Below are 18,263 nucleotides of genomic sequence, written 5' to 3'. Positions count from 1 at the left end.
TTTAACAGCTGATATCAGTCAGTTCATTGGACTTTGTTTCTGTGATAACAGCACAGAACAAACTACAGTATTGTCAACAATAACATGTTTTATTTATTCTTTTTTAATTATGTCAATGCAAAACATTTAAATAAACAACATCAACAAATCATTTCAAACTGAGAGTAAGAGCTTTACAAGATAACCAAAGGCTAAATGACCTATGCATTAGTATAATCAAATAAGAGCTGATCAGTAATTATCAGCAGCTCAGATCACTGGATGTGTGAAAGAGGTTAGCATCATCAGAATCGTCTCTAAATATGGCGGACAAGTCCGACTCTTCATGGATCCTGGAAAATATAAAACAGGTTAAAGAAATACGTCACAGATAAAACCAGGCTCAAAAAAGTACTGAAGCAGAAATGACGTGTTTTTATCTGTGCAAACTACAGTTCAATGTTTTCATTGCGTTTAAAATGATCAGTCGGAGTTTTACCTCAGAACACATGAACATGAGAACATTGAACTCTATAGGAACTAACTTCATAAGCTGATGTCAAATCCTCTACCAGAGGCAGCTGAGTGATGATGTCATGGAACATGGAACCCTCGGTACTCTGAGACAAGGTGGAGTCTGAACTGATGGAAACCTTCAACAGGACTGGGTCAACACTGAGAACACAAACACACAGATCCTTTAACTGACCAAGTGTTGAGACGCATGGTGGCAGCAACTTTGGGAACTCAGTGCCACCAACCAGTGTAATCCTTTTTGTTTGTATTTACCTTTTATGAGTCTAGCTGTTGGTACTGTTATTATTATATTTGGCTTCTATAAATCAAACATGATGAAGTCCAAAGTTGCAGCGTCACATGCAGATTAACCTCAGACAGTTTAACTTTTGTGTGTTTTATGGTTTATTTCTATGCTTGTTTGTCTTCATGGATAGCTGTACCTCCGCTTCCCCTGCAGCACAGACGTCAGGTATTTCTTGGCTGCCATCTTTTTGAGGAAGCGGCTGTATTTGTCAGTAAAAACAGCGTCAGAGTGCCGTTTTACAGGAAACTGTTTTTCTGTCAGGTCATCACTGTAAAGAGAAAACAGGTGTCTGACACTACCCTAATTTTTGAAAACCGTTAAATCAACTTCAAGTCAAAATCATACCTCACACACAATAAAGTGATTATAGAGAGACAACGTGGGAGAAGCTGGAAACTATTTCATACTTGTCCCGTTTGGCAGTCAGAGACTCCAGATAATCCTTAGCTGTCAGCTGGCTAAGAAGGCGGCTGTAGCCACTGGTGAAAAGTCCGTCTGCATGACGTGTAGACCTGCAATGACAGAATGGAGGCAGCGGCATGACCAACTAGAATTACAACTAAACAATTAAGACTTACTTCATTAATCCCCGCAGGGAAATTATGTTGTAGTAGCAGCATATATCTAAGAACAACAAATACAATGTATACAGAGTGTGGAGCCAGTGGAGCTGAGGTCAGTGGGCGTTTGGAGAATCATGAAGCTTGTACAGTGGGTGAGAACTCCAAGCACAACAACAATCCGATTGGTCCGCCCCCCTTATCACTTCCGCATTCGCATTTGGAACTTGTAAAAGTGTTTTGCCACTTGTAAATTTGTATCAGTGCTTGTAAAAGTTTTGCGTCTTGTTCATTTGGTTTCTGGAATGTGAATTTGTTTCGGTACTTGTGTTTTGACAATGTCATTTTGTTTTATGATATGTAAAAACGTTTTTGAAAATGTAAATTTGTTTCAAGCATTGTAAAAGTTTTTTGCATTTTGTATTTTTGGTTTGCACTTCCTGGCCACTGTAGCGGAGCCCTCATCATGCTCATAAAGTTCAAAGACGTTTGGATAAAGTATGCGTGCGTGAGAGCCGTTCGAAGGTTCATGGTTAAATCATGAATCGTCGCCACTTTGGCGAGCCGCAGAGGCCACGCCCTTTAAGTTAGAGAAAAGTGTTTGATAACTTTTGATCAGCAGGTCCTTTAGGTGACCTCCACTTAATTTCAAGTCATGGGTATGATAAACATGTGTACCGATTTTCGTGCAGCTACAAACTAAACCAAATGCGAGGGGTGTTTTGAAAATTTCAAGGGGGCGCTGTAGAGCCATTTTGCCCCGCCCCTCTGTAAATTGAGTGTGCACAGTGTGGTGAGTTTTGTGCATGCAAAGGGTTACGGTTAGGGTGCTCGGGCCCTAGTTAAACCCTCGAGTTGCAAAAAGGGAAATGATCAAGAAAGACCAACCACGCTGTGAACATGTTTATTTCTGCTGTAAAGTGGACATTTGAACACGTTCTTTTGGAGCCAGCCTCTGAAGGTGGCTGCATGCTGAACTTCAGTACACATGGCCTTCATGTCTGAGCCCTGAAGCCTGAACCTTAGCTGTGAGCTGCTAGCTTAAACAGCTCCTACTGATGTGAAGCAGTCTGACTGCATCAGAAATGATTTTCACTGGCAGTGACAGCAAACTGAGGGCAGACTCCAGACCAGAGGCAGGCAGCTTTGATGCTGTGCTGCCCACCATCACCCAACACACCAGTGGCTCCTAGAAAGCTTTGAAATGTTTTGGGGGATCAGTCACGTTTAGCTCTGTGTGTTTTTACTCATCTGCAGCTAAGGATCATTTCAACAGATGGAACAATGATGTCTGCAGCACCAGAGGTTCCTAAAGGCGTACCCTTTACCTGGGTAAGCCATAGGTGAGCTTCAGGTCCTGCACATCAACAGACGGTCTCCTCCTCCAGGTGTTGTCGCCTCCATGAGTCCTGAACAGAAATGAAGACACAGACTGCTCTCTGCGCTGCCTCACACTGCTTTCTGTAAATAGGACTGTGTGTCAGCAACAGTTAACATCATTAGCAGCTAAGGTCAGCTTTGTGCAGCACGAAAGCACGACTGGAGGATTTTGCATTAGACGCAGCACGCTGTTGTAGTTATGTGTGAATGATGACATGTTATAAACGTCTGAAAACATTACCTGCTGAAAAACACTGCTGGAGGCCGAGCACTGCACATCAGAGCACAGAGGAAGAGGAGGTGTAGACGCACCATCATACACTCCGCTGGGTTTTTGAACCTTGACATGAAAAACAAGTTAAGTACGATGCATAAAATTAAAGAAAGATTGATTTCTGTTCCTTTGGGAAACAAAGTGGTCAAATCAAAAAAAGGTTCAATTATAACAGTGATCATAAACTGTGCTTAGATTTCCCAAACTCATTCTAACGATACACGAATGAGACTTGAGAAGAATAATGGAGAAAATTTCAATGTTCTGAAACAAAAAGGTTAAAATAAAAAATATGTCAAGACTAAAAAACTAAACGAAGGTAAAAACAAACATTTTAAAAGACAGAATGTTTTCAGAAAAAGTGAAAAGATAAAGACTTACTGCAGAAAAGTGAAGCCGATGTTGAGAAGCTGCTGAAAGACAAACGGCAGACTGACGGACTCACGCTGCTCCGCTGCCTTTATACACAACGTCAGCTGCATTAATACGTATGCACACACTGGCAGTGGCATATATAAGGTTAATAATATGACACTGTCGTTTGGATTAACAAGCATAATTCATCAATTTGCAGAACTGAATGAGGAATACACAGCTCATGTAAAAGTCTCTCTGTTTAGCATCCACTGCAACACGTCTGCCCCTCACTGCGACACGTTCCAGGACATTAGACAGCTGACAACTTGTTGTCAGTGATGAATCAGGACAGTTAGGGGTGCAGAGGGTTAATGGCTCCTACCATCATGGAGGCACAAACAGACAGTCTGTTAACAAGCTACACTGGAAGCACTCATCCCCGATCAGGGTGGTGTGGCGGCTCGCTTCAGATGAGCTGTACATCAGGAGACGTGATGATGGTGATGACGGTGATGACGGTGCCTGGGTGAACTTCTAACTGTGCCTTTAAATAAAGAAGGAAAACAAAGGATGTGAGGTTCCATCCGGTCTTGTGGTTAACTGATTCATCTGTTCTGCTGCTGGTCGGCCAGGTAGACGTCCACACCTTATCTGAGCTGTGACGTTTCACTGTCAGCCTGCAGCTCGGGATGAATCCTCTCATCCTCAAATGTCCATGAAGTCCTCCAGGTAAATAGTTTGGGTCTCTGTCATGACACAGTTTTCATTACCGTTACACACTGTTCATTTTTCCATTAAAACTGAAAGAAAGTTGCTTCACTCTGATAAACTTTGAAAAAGCTCCTTGTGCTTCTCGAAAACAAGCCGAGCAGACATTCATGGTGATCATTGAGCAACATGCTCCCACAGCCTCAGCGTAAAACGAGACATGTAGACCGAGACACAGATGGAGGCACAGATCAATACCTTCGCATCGCCTCCGCCTGTCCAGCTGTCATAAACTCATATCAGCTACAGTTACACAGTCCAGACACACTGACATGTCACATGTAGGGTGTAGTTGATCATATTTACTTGGCATACTGTCATTATGACTCTGTCATGAGTCTGTACTTGGAAAGTTCCGAACTGTGTTCAGTGACCTGCAGCGTCTTTGGTCCGTTAACACTGAGCTCCGACGTGTGTGCAGGAGTTCATTTTATTCACCACAACAAACTACCGGATGACCTTCTTGTTGATAATGATAGATACATGGCAAGTGAGCTCTTTGTATCCTCTCAATGTAAGCAGAACCACCTCCGACCCGTCTGTCAACAACTAAGATCTTTCCTGTCCCCAACAAGCCGGCACAGATAACACAGTTAACATCTTTGCCCATCCTCTTTTCTGTTGACGCCTTTGTACAGCTTATTAATAACCCTGTGCAAACATATGCCAAATAATGAGACAGCAGAATCAGATGGCTCATTGCAGTTATCATGACTCAGCTAAAAGTATTTGGGACCGAACAAAGTTTAAGCAAACAGCAGTGACACTGCGGCTTCATGAGTTTAGTCTAGTTTGTTTTCTGAGCAGTTACATCTGCTTATCTGTGTGAGTGTGTGTGTCTGCGCGTGTGTGTTTGTGAGTGTGTGTCTGTGTGTGTGTAAGTGTGTGTGTGTGTGTGTGTGTGTCTGAGCGTGTGTGTGTGTGTGTGTGTCTGTGTGTCTGAGTGTGTCTGTGTGTGTGTGCATGTGTCTCTGTGTGTGTCTGAGTGTGTGTCTGTGTGTCTGAGTGTGTGTCTGTGTGTGTGTGCATGTGTCTCTGTGTGTGTGTCTGTGTGTCTGAGTGTGTGTCTGTGTGTCTGAGTGTGTGTCTGTGTGTGTGTGCATGTGTCTCTGTGTGTGTGTCTGTGTGTGTGTGTGTGTACATGTGTCTCTGTGTGTGTGTCTGTGTGTGTGTCTGTGTGTGCATGTGTCTCTGTGTGTGTGTCTGTGTGTGTGTGCATGTGTCTCTGTGTGTGTGTCTGTGTCTGTGTGTGTGTGCATGTGTCTCTGTGTGTGTGTCTGTGTGTGTGTGTGTGTGTACATGTGTCTCTGTGTGTGTGTCTGTGTGTGTGTGTGCGCAGGATAAAAGTAGATTCACTCTGCTCAGCTCGTGTTTTTCTGCTCGGTGCGTTGACACAAAGCCTGAAACATGAAGTTGTATCTGCTGCTGCTGCTTCTGCTGCTGCCGGTCTGCTCAGGTAAACACACACACACACAAACGGTCCCTGCTAGAATTCAAAGGTGCAAACTAAGAACTAAATGTTTGATGTCTGTAGCTTCAGTTCAGCTATTCAACTACATTCAAACTAGTTTTTAACTCTTCAACGCTTCGATCTTCTCTACGTATGATGACCTGGATGCCTGAGAATCTTCCTCAGCTTTTCCTTCAGGATTAACCAATCTTATCTTATTTAAGTCTTTTTAGGTTCAGATACAATTCGGCCTTCTACTCTTTTTTTTTGACAGGTTCTTGAACCTTTTCAACAAATCCAGCTCAGAGCAAACCGTGCAGCATGCAACACATTTCCTCTTCTTTTTCCAGTTTTGAACTTGTCACCTCCAACATGTAACTGTGTCAGATATTAGAAATATAATGTAATTAAAACAAGATACATTAATGGTAAGCGGTCTTTGGGGATTCTTACTGTTTTGTTGTTGCTGTTGCGGTAAAGCAAGCAGCTCCTCCCCTGAACATGTGTTTGTGTTGCAGCTCAGCAGCATTACATCGAGTGTTACGGTCAGGATTTCTTCATGCTCAACAATCAGCTGCTGCAGTGCACCGGCAAAGTCCAGCAGGCCTGCTACACCAGAAGTGAGTCACTCGGCTGTTTCAGGGCGACATATCTGAAAACAAAGCTGCACAAAGATGAGACCATGAATAGCACTTTGCACCTCTGAACTAGACACGACATGACTCCAGATGACGCACACAGACTCACACCTGTGTGTGTCAGCAGGCACCAAATATCATCAGTAAACAGCAGCTGACAACCACCGAACACTTAAGGATTGGATGTTTGTCCAAAGCTTTTATTGTGAAGGTTCTGATGGGTTTCCTGTCTGCAGATAATGGAGAAAAAGGCTGCGTCCAGCTGGAGTTCTGCTCTCGACCTGGCTGGACCTGCTGCCACACCAACCGCTGCAACGCCTGAGGCGATTAAAGATCGGGATCCTGCCACATCAAACAGCCACACCCTGTTAAATAAAGAGTGGGAGGTGTAATTCCCAGAATGCACTGGTGCATTTCTTTGTAAACATAAGTATTTACAGCTGCTTTTCTTACCAATCATTAGTCACACACATAAAATGAATAACAGCGACAGGTGATCAGCGTCAGCAAGAACAGTGAGGTCTGAAGGAACAAGTCATCTGATCAGAACCATCGATAAAGCTGCAGATAAGCACAGCAGCAAATATTAAACTTCAGTTGCTGACTATTGTTGATCATGTGACCCTATTTCAACTTTAATAACTGAAATCAGCAGCAAGCTAGATTCACTTACTGTAATTGACAGTCCTTTGTTGAACACCTCAACCTTTACTGAGCAATTCAAAAGTTCTAATGTCCAAAGTTTTTCTATAGGAAAAGAGGGTGTAAAGCTTTAATGAATGACCGCAGCAAGTTTCACACCTGCAAAAAGCCTCATCCATCTGTCCCACTGTGTGCGATAACAAAATCCTCACATTTACATCACAGCTGGGAAAATAATATTTGTGTTTTTTTATAGCATTTATTTGCATGTTTCGTTGAAATCTTCAGTACAGTCTGTCATCTGACAGGAATGCATGAGAGAAGACATGATTGGCTCAAAAAAGTCACATGAACATCATCATGAGTTTCAATATCATCACTGAACACTCTAATCCAGAAAAACCCAATGCCCAGCCACCCCTGCACCCCCCCTCACACCACACGGCCCCTCGGCACCGCGCGGCCCCACCCTCCCTGAACGTTCAGGCGAGTTCCTGAACTTTGTACAAGCAAGACAAACGAGCTTAGAAAAGATGTAGACAGATGAGGATTAAAAAGGCAAGAACAACCCCACCCACCCGACAGGCCCACCTCCGGGCTACATCATCATCTGACATTCAGAAAACACTTTGAATAGAAATGGTCCGAAAAAGACAAAAACATCACCAGCAGTCATTCAGTCACTGAAACCAGCCAATTAGTGGAGAGGATCTTTGCTGTAACCTGATTGGATAAGAGATGCATCTTAAATGTGGCTGAGATTTTTTTACAGTGTCACTGAGGAGCTGCTGCCCCCTTATGGTGAACAGAAATATACACACTGACACTTGCAGTATATACAAAGAGCTGCAGCACAGATCCTCACTCTGATTGGTTCCGTCAGTCACAGTTTTCAATCTGGAGGTCAACCTGTTTGCTTCTGGTTTCTATTGATGGGAATTCTAACTCAATCCCTGGACTCTAAATGAAACTCAGTCTCTGAAAATAACAGCAGTGACAGAAACCTTGTTCAAACCATCATTGACATGGTGCCTGTTTTCTGGTCTGTCCTCTAGAATTCATATTTATATTTCACATCAAAAACCTCCTGCAGCTGCAGGCTTGCTGGATCTTTAATGGGAAACCTGACGCACCACGGCAGCAATCATTCTAACTCACCGAGTGTCCACAGATTAAAAACATAAAAGACATTTAAGACTTACGGCCCCCGTCCCATTAAAACCCTCCACACAGGGTCAGGTTTTCCCTCCCTCCTCTGCCTCCAGACTAAACAAACTGTGACCTCCATACCTATTGGAACAGCCGATTGATAAGATAAATCTTGTATACTTGTGAGGACCCTGACCACCATCATAGTGCTTTCCCTCATCACTATAACTGATTGATCCTATTGGGTAAATGGCTCCTGTTAGCAGTGACAGTGGATTTATTCTGGGGGGACATCAGAGAGTCTGATGTCCACATGAAGAGAAAATAATGAACGGACATTCTGACAACGGCTATAGACTGAATTTAAAAGCAAGTCTGCATCAGACGTTTAAAGGTCTGACCCACACTGAGGTCCTCACACACTGTATCACCGAGCCTGGTCCCCACAAAGACAGCTGGACAAGGGCTCTTTCTATGAAGGAGGGGTCAGGGGGGGCAGCCCTTCATCACTGGGAGTGGCCGTGTCGTCACTTGGCTCCAGGCTGTCCTTCAGACTCACTGTGCTGTCTGAGGGGGGCGGAGTGGACTCGGAGCAGGGTGGGGTTATTGCAGTAGGGGGTGGAGTTTCAAGGAAGGGTTCCTGAGTCCCATTGGCAGTCGGGACAGGGGCTACTTGCTCTGTAGTTGTGGTTCCTGTCGGAGGGGGCGGGATGATGATGGGATCGGCCCGGCGAGGGGTGGAGTTAGAGATGAGACCATCTGACAGAGACAGTGTGTTTTTCTCCACCAGACGCCACTGAATGATGCTGGTGTCCTTTCCCCCGGTGGAGATCAGGTGACTGTCATTATACAGGAAGCTGACGTTGGTCACATGACTGCTGTGGGCACTGTACTTATGGCTGGGAGCCTGTAGACACATAAACACATTACTGTTGTTTGATTTGGGAATGAACAACACAAACCGCTTGACAATAGGCAAAGATGGAGAGGTGGTGCCCTCCAGAACCAGAACCATCCTGAACCAGTTGATCATCACATAAGAACACAGACAGACTGGTTCTGTTCTAGCTCAAACCAGAGGCATTCAGGTACCGTGTGTATTGTCAGTCGTAGATTAGTGAAAATGTAAGAAGAACAGTTGTGTCACTGTTGAAAGTAAAGAAGTCACAGGACACCTCTTTATTTTAATCTTTGCAAAAGAAAACACAGTTCAAGACTAACAGCCAGAACAGAGCGTGTGTGTGTGTGTGTGTGTGTGTGTGTGTGTGTGTGAGACCTTGGCGGTGGAGCATGGGTAGGCGAACAGGTGAACTTTGCAGAAGTCATCGGCCAGAGCGATCACCTTCCTGTTGTGAGATCTGATCAGAGCGTTGATGTCGGTGCCATCTGAGCCCTCCGGCCAAACACCTGGGGGGAGACACGGCACAGACAAGACAGGACACGAGTTAAAGACATGAAATATCGGTTGGCCTGATGAGACGAGGAGAGGAGGTTGAAGGTGTATGTATGTGTAGCTCCGACTAAGGCTGAGAGTTAGTTTGTTCTCTCACTGTGGCAGCAGCCATACCAACAGTGACTGCAGCTAGGGCTACTGGCCCTACAAACCTGGTTTACAGTAGTGTAGGCTTTGTTAAACAGAAAGGTTCTGCTGGGAATATGAGGGACCATTAGATCCCGCCGGTATAATGAGGCTTGGCAATGAAGAACCTTCTATATAAGCAGGACACTGCTCTGTGCCTAGACGGAGTCCACTTATCAAGCTGACAGTCAGGTCTCAGTCTGATGATCAAATCTTAACTAGCAGATTCGACCGGACGTTCTATTATTGGCTTGTATTTTATTACATTAGGCTATTTTACCTTATGTTTCTAATCGGTTTATGCATCTGCACCTGCAATCTGAACAAGTTATATTCCACAGAAGCACCAGAGAAGAGAGACCGTGACTGATTATTATATCTAACCGACAGTGTCCACACAGTAAAACAGTCTCACACACACACACACACACACACAGGTGTACTGACCGAACACATGGTATCCCAGAACGCAGGTGTAAGTTGCCCAGTCAATGTCTTTGCACTCTGAACGATTTCTGATCAGTTTACACCCGTTGGGAACATCCCCTGGAAACACACAGCTGTTACCACTCGCAGTACTGCATCACACACATGTGCTACGAGCACAGGATGTAAGGAGAACTCACAGTAGAGGATCTCGTAGTCTCCAGAGTTGGACATGATAAAATTGTTGTCAGGTGACCAGTCCAGGTGTGTGATGTAGCTGGAATGTCCCTGTGAAAACATTCAAGTAAGAACATGACTGACAGGTACTGTGCGTCCCCAGGACGGGTTCCCTGGTGTCCCTACTAAATAAAGACTCATAATTCACTATTGCTACTAAGAGGACAGAGGACAGAGGAGAGGACAGAGGAGAGGACAGAGGAGAGGACAGAGGAGAGAGGAGAGGAGAGGAGAGGACAGAGGAGAGGAGAAGACAGAGGAGAGGACAGAGGAGAAGACAGAGGAGAGAGGAGAGGACAGAGGAGAGAGGAGAGGACAGAGGAAAGGACAGAGGAGAGGACAGAGGAGAGGACAGAGGAGAGGACAGAGGAGAGGAGAAGACAGAGGAGAGGACAGAGGAGAGGACAGAGGAGAGAGGAGAGGAGAGAGGAGAGGACAGAGGAGAGGACAGAGGAGAAGACAGAGGAGAGGACAGAGGAGAGGAGAGAGGAGAGGACAGAGGAGAGGACAGAGGAGAGGACAGAGGAGAGGACAGAGGAGAAGACAGAGGAGAGAGGAGAGGAGAGGAGAAGACAGAGGAGAGGAGAGAGGAGAGGACAGAGGAGAAGACAGAGGAGAAGACAGAGGAGAGAGGAGAGGACAGAGGAGAAGACAGAGGAGAGGACAGAGGAGAGAGGAGAGGAGAGGAGAGGACAGAGGAGAGGAGAAGACAGAGGAGAGGACAGAGGAGAGGACAGAGGAGAGGAGAAGACAGAGGAGAGGACAGAGGAGAGGACAGAGGAGAGGACAGGGGACAGAGGAGTAACCAGTAAATGACTCTTACAGTGATAACAAATGTAATATATATTTATTTTCACTAGTGTCAGATTGGTTTATTTATTTAAAAAACGAGCGGCCCTTTGCTCTTTTGATGGAAGTCTGAGGCCCACCCCTGGTGAAAGACAATTCATTTCAAGGTACAGTCATTTCAATGAAGTGTGAATCTGAAATACTCACAGTGCACTTCCCATAGCGGCTGTACTTGCGTCCCTGCTCGGAGACGGTGTAGAGGTAAATAAAGTTATCATGAGATCCAACAGCCAGAAGACTGCCATCTGCAGAGGCACAGGCGAGAGGGGCTGGGACGGAAGTTCTCATAACACCAACATGCAACTGTTATATTTAAGCTACACTCACCAACAGAGAAGCGCATCACTGACAGCTGCTCGTTCCCATCCGTGTGGATTGCCACCAGGTCTGTGGACTCAGCGTCCAAGACGTACCACCTGGGACCAGGGGAACATTTGTGAGACAAAGAGACCAGAAGGACATTCAAGAGACAGAGACCGTCATGTACGAATAATCTCTACTGACTTTCCTGAGTGTGTTCCTATGGCAACAACGGCTCCACTGGGGTGGAAGTCTGCACAGTGTCCATGTTCCTGAGGGACGGACACAGCCGTCAGTCATCCATCAATCACAACGTATCACCTGTCTGTCACAAACCTCCCTCACCTCCAGTGTGCGACTCCACTGAAGGCTGTGATCCAACGCATCCCAGAGGCAGACTAGCCGGTCCTGAGCACAAGTAAGGAACAAGTCTTTGGATGGGTGAGACGCCAAGCCCCAGAGTTCATCTGTGTGTCCCTGAACACATCACAGCAGAGAGAGACAGAGACGCTGAACACTTTACATAATCCAGAGACGCTGAACACACCACCTGAGAACCTGAACACAGCAGGAGGCCTTTTTAACTGCCATGACTTCAGGATGTCTCTTTTTGATACGTGCCTCTTCCTCCAAATACTCTGCTTGGACCTCAGGTGAGACAGACTAAGACATGAAGAGGAGGTTGACTAACCTGGATCTCCACCAGAAAGCCATCGTTGAAGGTTCCTCGCAGGATGAAGTTACGAGACGTCCCGACCAGAAACTCATCCCCCTTCCCTTCAGACACCGCTCTGATCGTTCCATACTGATCTGGGACCTGCAGATGCACATGTGTGCACCTCAGTGAGTCACATACCAGAATCTAGGAAATTCTGTGGTTTTACAGTGGACGACATGTCCCACTACAACAATCAGGTTCTGAAGACTGGCGGCACACACATTGCTCTGTGCGTTACCTCAATGTCTCGGTCAGCATGCAGGTCATGGTCCCATAAAATGATTTTCCGGTCTTTTCCTCCTCCGGTCAGCAGGGTGCCGCTTCTCATTTCACACATACAGAAAACACTCCCCTCGTGACCTTTGACCTGCCGGCTGATCTGAAAAGCTGCACAGAAACAGGTGAAAAGGGGAGGAGTCATACAGCTGTGCGTTTCATCTCATTCAAACTTATACAAACTGACACGTGTCAGCTGCTCATTTGGGTTTCCACATTTTTTAAATGATCATTTTTTTGTTGGTAATTCATTGCTAAATGTGTTTATTGCTAATCTGACCCTTATTTCTTTAATAAATGATTATTTATCTGAGAAGAAAATCTTCATAAAAAGATGTCAATTTGATTACCAAACCCTCTCAAAGGTTATCTAATCATTTACAGCCTGTGTGTAATGTGAATGTGTGTGAAATGTGCTTTAATGCCACAGTTCCTGCAGAGGCCACCAGGGGGAAGCAGATCACACTTCATGTGTTTTCAGGTTTTCTATCAACTTTATTTAAACCTGCGTGAGCGACCAGAAGTCCAGTCTCCACTTTTACTTTTACCCCATCCACCCATTACCGACTGCTACCTAACCACCGACCCTTGATGTTTTCAATGTGTGATCAGTATGAAAATCTTTATTTCTTGGCTTCACTCCTCACAAAACCAGTTTAACAGCATGGAAGAAAAACCATTACTGTAACTGAGCCAACACACACTCCCTTTGTCAGTGTGCTACACTGCCCTGAGTAAACCTGTCTGAACACACAGTCTCATTTTAAGGATCAAACATGATTAATGACTTACTGCAGATGTCAAACAAGCGTTTCAAAGAAGCTGTGTGTAAATACAAAAAGTCATTTTCACAGCACGTCTAGCTTGATCTTCTGATCGGGTTAATTGGATGTCACAGCTTAGAATCCACACAGAAACACAGCCCTGACCTCGAGGACCCTTCCCAGTGGGGGTCTCAGCTGAGCTTCTGGTCCAGACCAGCAGGACTCCTCCAGAATCTCCAGTCAAAATATCTCCAGTACTCAGGAAGGCCAAACACTGGACAAACTTTGGCTTTTCATATTTCTGAAAATACAAGACGAACAAGTTACAGCAGAACTACAGACGAGGACCAAAATCTACACAAACCTCCACAGCTGTGTTAGGTCCTGATGGGTTCTACACAAACCTCCACAGCTGTTAGGTCCTGATGGGTTCTACACAAACCTCCACAGCTGTTAGGTCCTGATGGGTTCTACACAAACCTCCACAGCTGTGTTAGGTCCTGATGGGTTCTACACAAACCTCCACAGCTGTGTTAGGTCCTGATGGGTTCTACACAAACCTCCACAGCTGTGTTAGGTCCTGATGGGTTCTGCTTTAATCCGAGTCACTGAGGCAGACCTGAGTCTTTGTGGCCATGAAGGCATGAAGTGAAATTCTCTTCTATATGTTAAGACTAATTTGTTTAATTAAGATATTTACTCTGAATGTGTTGCCAAGTGCAAAATTCAAAAGCTCTTACCCCAAAGATTCCCTGTTTACGTGCCAGCGAGGTCCCGGTCCATGTCCAGAAGAAGATGTGAGACTTTCCACAGGTGACAATGGTGTTTGGGTCAGTGGGGTGAAACTCCACAACCAGAACCACCTCGTTAGTGGTCTATAAAAACACCACACACCAGTAAGGAACCAGTTACAATCAGTCCTGCTTCAGCTGCACAACCATCAATAAAAAACGACTTGCCTTGATTTCAGCAATCTTTGACTTCTTCTGCCAGTCCCAAACGGTCAACATGTGATCGTTACAGTCATCAATCACACTCAGGTGCTGACCAGAGTCCTGTTAGACAGACGCATTCAGTTTATAAGATGATGCTCGCCTGAGCCCTCCACTTGCATAGTCTATGATGGACCTGGGTGATACTCACGGCTTTAGAGAACGCCAGAGAACCAACACCTCGTTCGAATGTTCCCAAACCGATGATCTGCAAGGTCGACAGGCTGACGCTGTCCCAGATACGAACATGAGGCTGCAGCGCCTGTGAAGGGGGGACCGCGCCATTAACACAGTTACAGTATTTCACACTTCAGCAAAGCAGGGACAAATCTGGATATGAAGTTTGTTCGCACCCGTCCATCTTTGTCCACCCCCGCAATCTGTCCTGTAGCGATCCGGATCTTATCAGGATGGATGGCCAGACTGACAGACACAGAGAGCGATAATTGATTCAGCTATGATGACACACCATCCAATCAGGGAGCAGCAGGAGATTTTGAGATTTTGTTTCTCACCACTTGACACAGTCGGTGTGTCCAAGGTAATGTCTCTGTGTCCGCTCTTCGTAGTTAAACAAAACCACGACCGATGCCACAAAGTAAACAATCTCCCCGGTTGGCAGGAGGTAGACATTTGCTCTGCAGTCTCTGCCCCGGTAACCATACCTGCACAAAGTCAAGGAAACACCTGCACAGCAGACACAGAGCCACTGAGATTGTCTCAGGTTTTACTGTCCGTTCAGTGACGGGAAAATCCGGTTCTACTGTTGACTTACTAAAGGCATGCTGAGGTTTCTACTGCGGTAGATAAGTACTATGGTACCTAGGTGGTGACCAGCCGAGGGTCAGTGATGAACATCAAACATCAAGCTACTCTGTGAAGGGATCGTCTGCTGTATTCTGGTGGTGGTCCAAACATTTCTCTGATGTTTAGATCTGAGCATCTACTGTTAAATAAAACCAGAACCGATGTCTAAGCAGCTCCCTCTGTGCACAGTGAAAGATACACCCACTCCAGCTTGAGCCTGTCTGAAGGAAGTTCCGTCCGAACGTCCTCATAGTTCTCCACATCTGAAGGAATGAACATTGTGATTGGCCGACCACGCATGAACATCTTAATATGGTTCCCCTCTGAAACAACAGAGTCAAACGTATCACAACAGGTCATGTCATCCTCTGGAGGAAAAAAGGTCTGGAACAGGACAACAGTCAGTCCATCACAGTCTGTGTCACACAGTAAGGACCAGAACACAACATGCTGCAAGAAGGCAGGTTAGAGATGGTGGGGACGATGGAACAGGTGAGGGAAGCTGATGCCATGCAGGTGAAGCAGGTCAGACAGAAACACATGTTGTTGTTGTTTACCTCCATAATGTTACTGATGCATCTGAACACCAGCATCATATTGTTACACTGTGGTGGGGGCAGAGCTTCCGTAAGCATTAGTCTGATTGAACAAATTTCTCAGATCATTACTCAGCCTTATATGGAGGTAAAAGGTGTCAGGGGGCAGAGCCACAGACAGGTGAGATCACCTGAACAGTCTGAAGGACAGATAGCAGGTGGGTGAGCGAGGCTGAAAGCAGAGAGAGAGAGAGCTCATTCAGCTGCTGTTAGCATGTTAGCCTATTAGCCAGCAAGCTCTTTAAAGCCATCACAACTTACCAGCTTGGCTGTTTTTCTCTCGGGTCGACATTTTTGCTGGTTTGAAACAGAGACATCATCACTCAACAACAACACAAACAACAACAACACAAAGCAACAACAGAATAATAAAAGCAACACAGGAGAGAACATAGACTGTACGTAGAGATGGACGACATGCCACCCCCCAAAATGAAGCCAAACATCTTGATCGCCTCTTGGCGGCTGGCTGCAGTACAGGCCACACAGCCCTCCACCTCCATGTGGATAACAGGAAAGATCTGATGGAAGCAGCAGTCAAGCTGCACAAAGTTAAGAGACGGGTGTGCTTAGATAGGTGGGTGTTCAGGCAGAACAGCACCAGTGCAGCTTCACCTCTGAACCTCTACAGGGCAGACTGGTTCTAACATGTTGGTACTGTCCATTCAAGACTGATTTGGCCAAAGGGCAGAGGCACCTTGTCCATTTTTATATAGAGTCTATGGAAGAGACTACAATGATAAATGACTTCAACTTGTTGATGAAGGTCTGGCATTCTGTTGGCTGTTACACAATGAAAATGAAGGCGACCATGTCTGAGGTACACTCATGATGAAGACGTTTACCTTGGCTGATCACTGGGTCTTTGTGTCTGAAAGATAAGAAATCACTTTTAACGTTGCAGAAGCCATTTTACCACAGGGAGACATGAACGGAAGACGGACCGGTACCTGTCTGCGTTCTTGACGACTTTAGCGAGCAGTTTGGAGGTGGAGGCAGCTTTCACCAGTTTATTCCTGTTTTCATCTGAAGTGTCCCAGGTGCTGCTCTGAGAACGCTCCATTCCAGAGGACCTCTTTATGCTGGCACCCCTGAACACGAACACACACACACAGTGTCACTGCAGTTCTGAACAAACAAGAGGAAGAGGAGCCACTGAGCTTCATCTCGTTCTGTCGTGTTAAAGAGCCATGCAGCCTTTCTTTTTAAAGGTTAATTGTGCATTTGTCATAATGCAGCTCAGCAAGTTCCTCCACACCAGAAAACAAAGGTACAAACCACAGAGAGGTTAGGGGGCTGGGACACGCCACAAAGTCAAAGCCCAGGCTGCTCCAGACTGGAGGGAGCAAAGTGGAGGAGTTAAAGAGGAGGTCTGCAGGAGGAGAAGTTACAGGTGGTAAATCTGCAGAAGCCAAGGAGGTTCTCAGGAGAAGCTGGAGGAGAACTTGTTAGTGGTTTTCTTAAGTCAAAGGCAGCCTGAATAGAGAATTTGAAAAAGCAGCAGCAGAGGAGGAGTCTGAAAAGAGTCTAGGAGGTCACCTCCTCCAAGGAGCCACAGTCCTGCTCTTCATGACCCTCATGCATCGCTCCCTTTAATCATTCATTCATCCAGAGTGTCTGTTCAGGTGATTCAAGTGTGGGCAGAGCAGGGCTGTGAGTCCTCGGAGGCAGGGTTAGTAGCACTGAAGTCAGCCAACACTTAAACTAGAACCTTTTTGGAGGGGTGTGGCCTTTACTGCTGTCAGAAGACTGGCTCGGTCTCTGGGAGGTCTGGGGGGTCTGGGAAGGATGGGGAGGGAGAGGGGAGGAGGCACAGAGGGAAGAGTCCTTTGGGTGAGGAGGTTCTTCATGCTCCTGGATCTCCTCCATCTGACACCGCTGATTGCTGACCTCCTTTTTCCTGTCTGATCCACTGTGGACAAAACCAGGACCATGAAACACCACAAACTACTGGTTCTACTGGTTTTCTTGGCTCTATGGATCTCCTGCGTCATGTGTACTATTCATTCTAATAGTCCTAGTGGTTCTCCTGGTTGGGCCTTATTTCCACACAGTAAAACTAACTGACACAGTCTCAGGCTGCTGATGGTGCCTGGTTCTGAACAAAGAGGGTCAGAACTCATTTGTCCACCAGTCTAACTTGTTTTAGAGTTCTTACCTCTTGGCGGCAGAGGACACCGTCTCCTTCCTGGTCACAGAGGTGGAGTCTCTTTTGCGTCCTGATGAGCCACCATTGGCGATGCAGGACATGGAGTAGGCCTCACGCAGCGCAGCTCCACCTGCAGGGGGCAGCGCACTCCTGTTAAGCCGATTGTGACTTTCGCTAAACATTTGACTTATGGGCTGAAGTTTATAAGCGTGAGGTACCTTTCCCTCCGTGCTGCTTCTTGATTGCAGATGCAGCCGAGTCTTCAGATGCAGCAAGACGACGAAGAACATCAGCAAGAGCCGCTTTCATCACTGTCAGCTCATCTTCCTGCTGCTGGACACGCAACTCCAGAGCAGAGAGACGGTCATTGACATCCGAGACGCTCGCTCCAGACATACTGTCATCTACAGAGACAGACAGTGGGCCTGATCATCCTGTTTGTGTTTTACAAACTCTAGAACTACAAGAAATTAAAGCATGAGCACAGCAACAAGGTCTCAGTAATTCAACAGTGAAAACTGAGCAACTGAGACTCTGCTGCTGCATGTGT

General features: G+C 46.0%; 2 protein-coding genes across 4 annotated transcripts in view; both read right to left on the bottom strand.

Moving 5' to 3' along the window:
* Positions 1–187: 187 nt before the first annotated feature.
* On the bottom strand, positions 188–6,468 carry LOC114447486 (uncharacterized). 3 transcript variants are annotated; one of them, XM_028423772.1, is made up of 9 exons: positions 6,045–6,468; positions 4,020–4,119; positions 3,398–3,917; positions 2,984–3,082; positions 2,691–2,771; positions 1,210–1,314; positions 939–1,070; positions 552–654; positions 188–332 (listed from the first exon to the last, which is right to left on the bottom strand). In XM_028423772.1, exons 3-9 carry the CDS (start codon positions 3,571–3,573, stop codon positions 324–326), a joined length of 705 nt encoding a protein of 234 aa, XP_028279573.1. In that variant the 5' UTR covers positions 3,574–3,917; positions 4,020–4,119; positions 6,045–6,468; the 3' UTR covers positions 188–323. The 3 variants fall into 3 exon arrangements, with proteins under 3 accessions (XP_028279573.1, XP_028279572.1, XP_028279571.1); XM_028423771.1 differs by having other exon boundaries at positions 193–332; positions 525–654; XM_028423770.1 differs by having other exon boundaries at positions 254–654.
* A 1,674-nt stretch (positions 6,469–8,142) lies between these two features.
* Positions 8,143–18,263, bottom strand: part of eml4 (EMAP like 4) — a 13,881-nt gene continuing 3,760 nt past the window's right edge. Inside the window, exons 2-24 of the mRNA XM_028423768.1 lie at positions 17,932–18,117; positions 17,723–17,843; positions 17,276–17,476; positions 16,515–16,655; positions 16,410–16,435; positions 15,826–15,861; positions 15,168–15,291; positions 14,677–14,826; positions 14,515–14,584; positions 14,313–14,423; positions 14,129–14,224; positions 13,910–14,044; positions 13,335–13,470; positions 12,368–12,516; positions 12,103–12,228; positions 11,757–11,888; positions 11,616–11,683; positions 11,439–11,527; positions 11,259–11,356; positions 10,226–10,313; positions 10,047–10,145; positions 9,297–9,427; positions 8,143–8,927 (exon numbers count right to left, since the gene is read on the bottom strand). Of these exons, the coding sequence (XP_028279569.1) occupies positions 8,493–8,927; positions 9,297–9,427; positions 10,047–10,145; positions 10,226–10,313; positions 11,259–11,356; positions 11,439–11,527; positions 11,616–11,683; positions 11,757–11,888; positions 12,103–12,228; positions 12,368–12,516; positions 13,335–13,470; positions 13,910–14,044; positions 14,129–14,224; positions 14,313–14,423; positions 14,515–14,584; positions 14,677–14,826; positions 15,168–15,291; positions 15,826–15,861; positions 16,410–16,435; positions 16,515–16,655; positions 17,276–17,476; positions 17,723–17,843; positions 17,932–18,117 (2,948 nt within the window). The 3' untranslated portion in view covers positions 8,143–8,492. The remainder of the gene's footprint in view (positions 8,928–9,296; positions 9,428–10,046; positions 10,146–10,225; positions 10,314–11,258; positions 11,357–11,438; positions 11,528–11,615; positions 11,684–11,756; positions 11,889–12,102; positions 12,229–12,367; positions 12,517–13,334; positions 13,471–13,909; positions 14,045–14,128; positions 14,225–14,312; positions 14,424–14,514; positions 14,585–14,676; positions 14,827–15,167; positions 15,292–15,825; positions 15,862–16,409; positions 16,436–16,514; positions 16,656–17,275; positions 17,477–17,722; positions 17,844–17,931; positions 18,118–18,263) is intronic.

This window comes from Parambassis ranga, chromosome 15 (assembly GCF_900634625.1).
Source record: "Parambassis ranga chromosome 15, fParRan2.1, whole genome shotgun sequence".
Taxonomy (NCBI): Eukaryota; Metazoa; Chordata; class Actinopteri; family Ambassidae; genus Parambassis; species Parambassis ranga.
The sequence above is the reverse complement of the archived record's forward strand: the minus strand, read 5'-3'. Positions and strand labels throughout refer to the sequence as shown.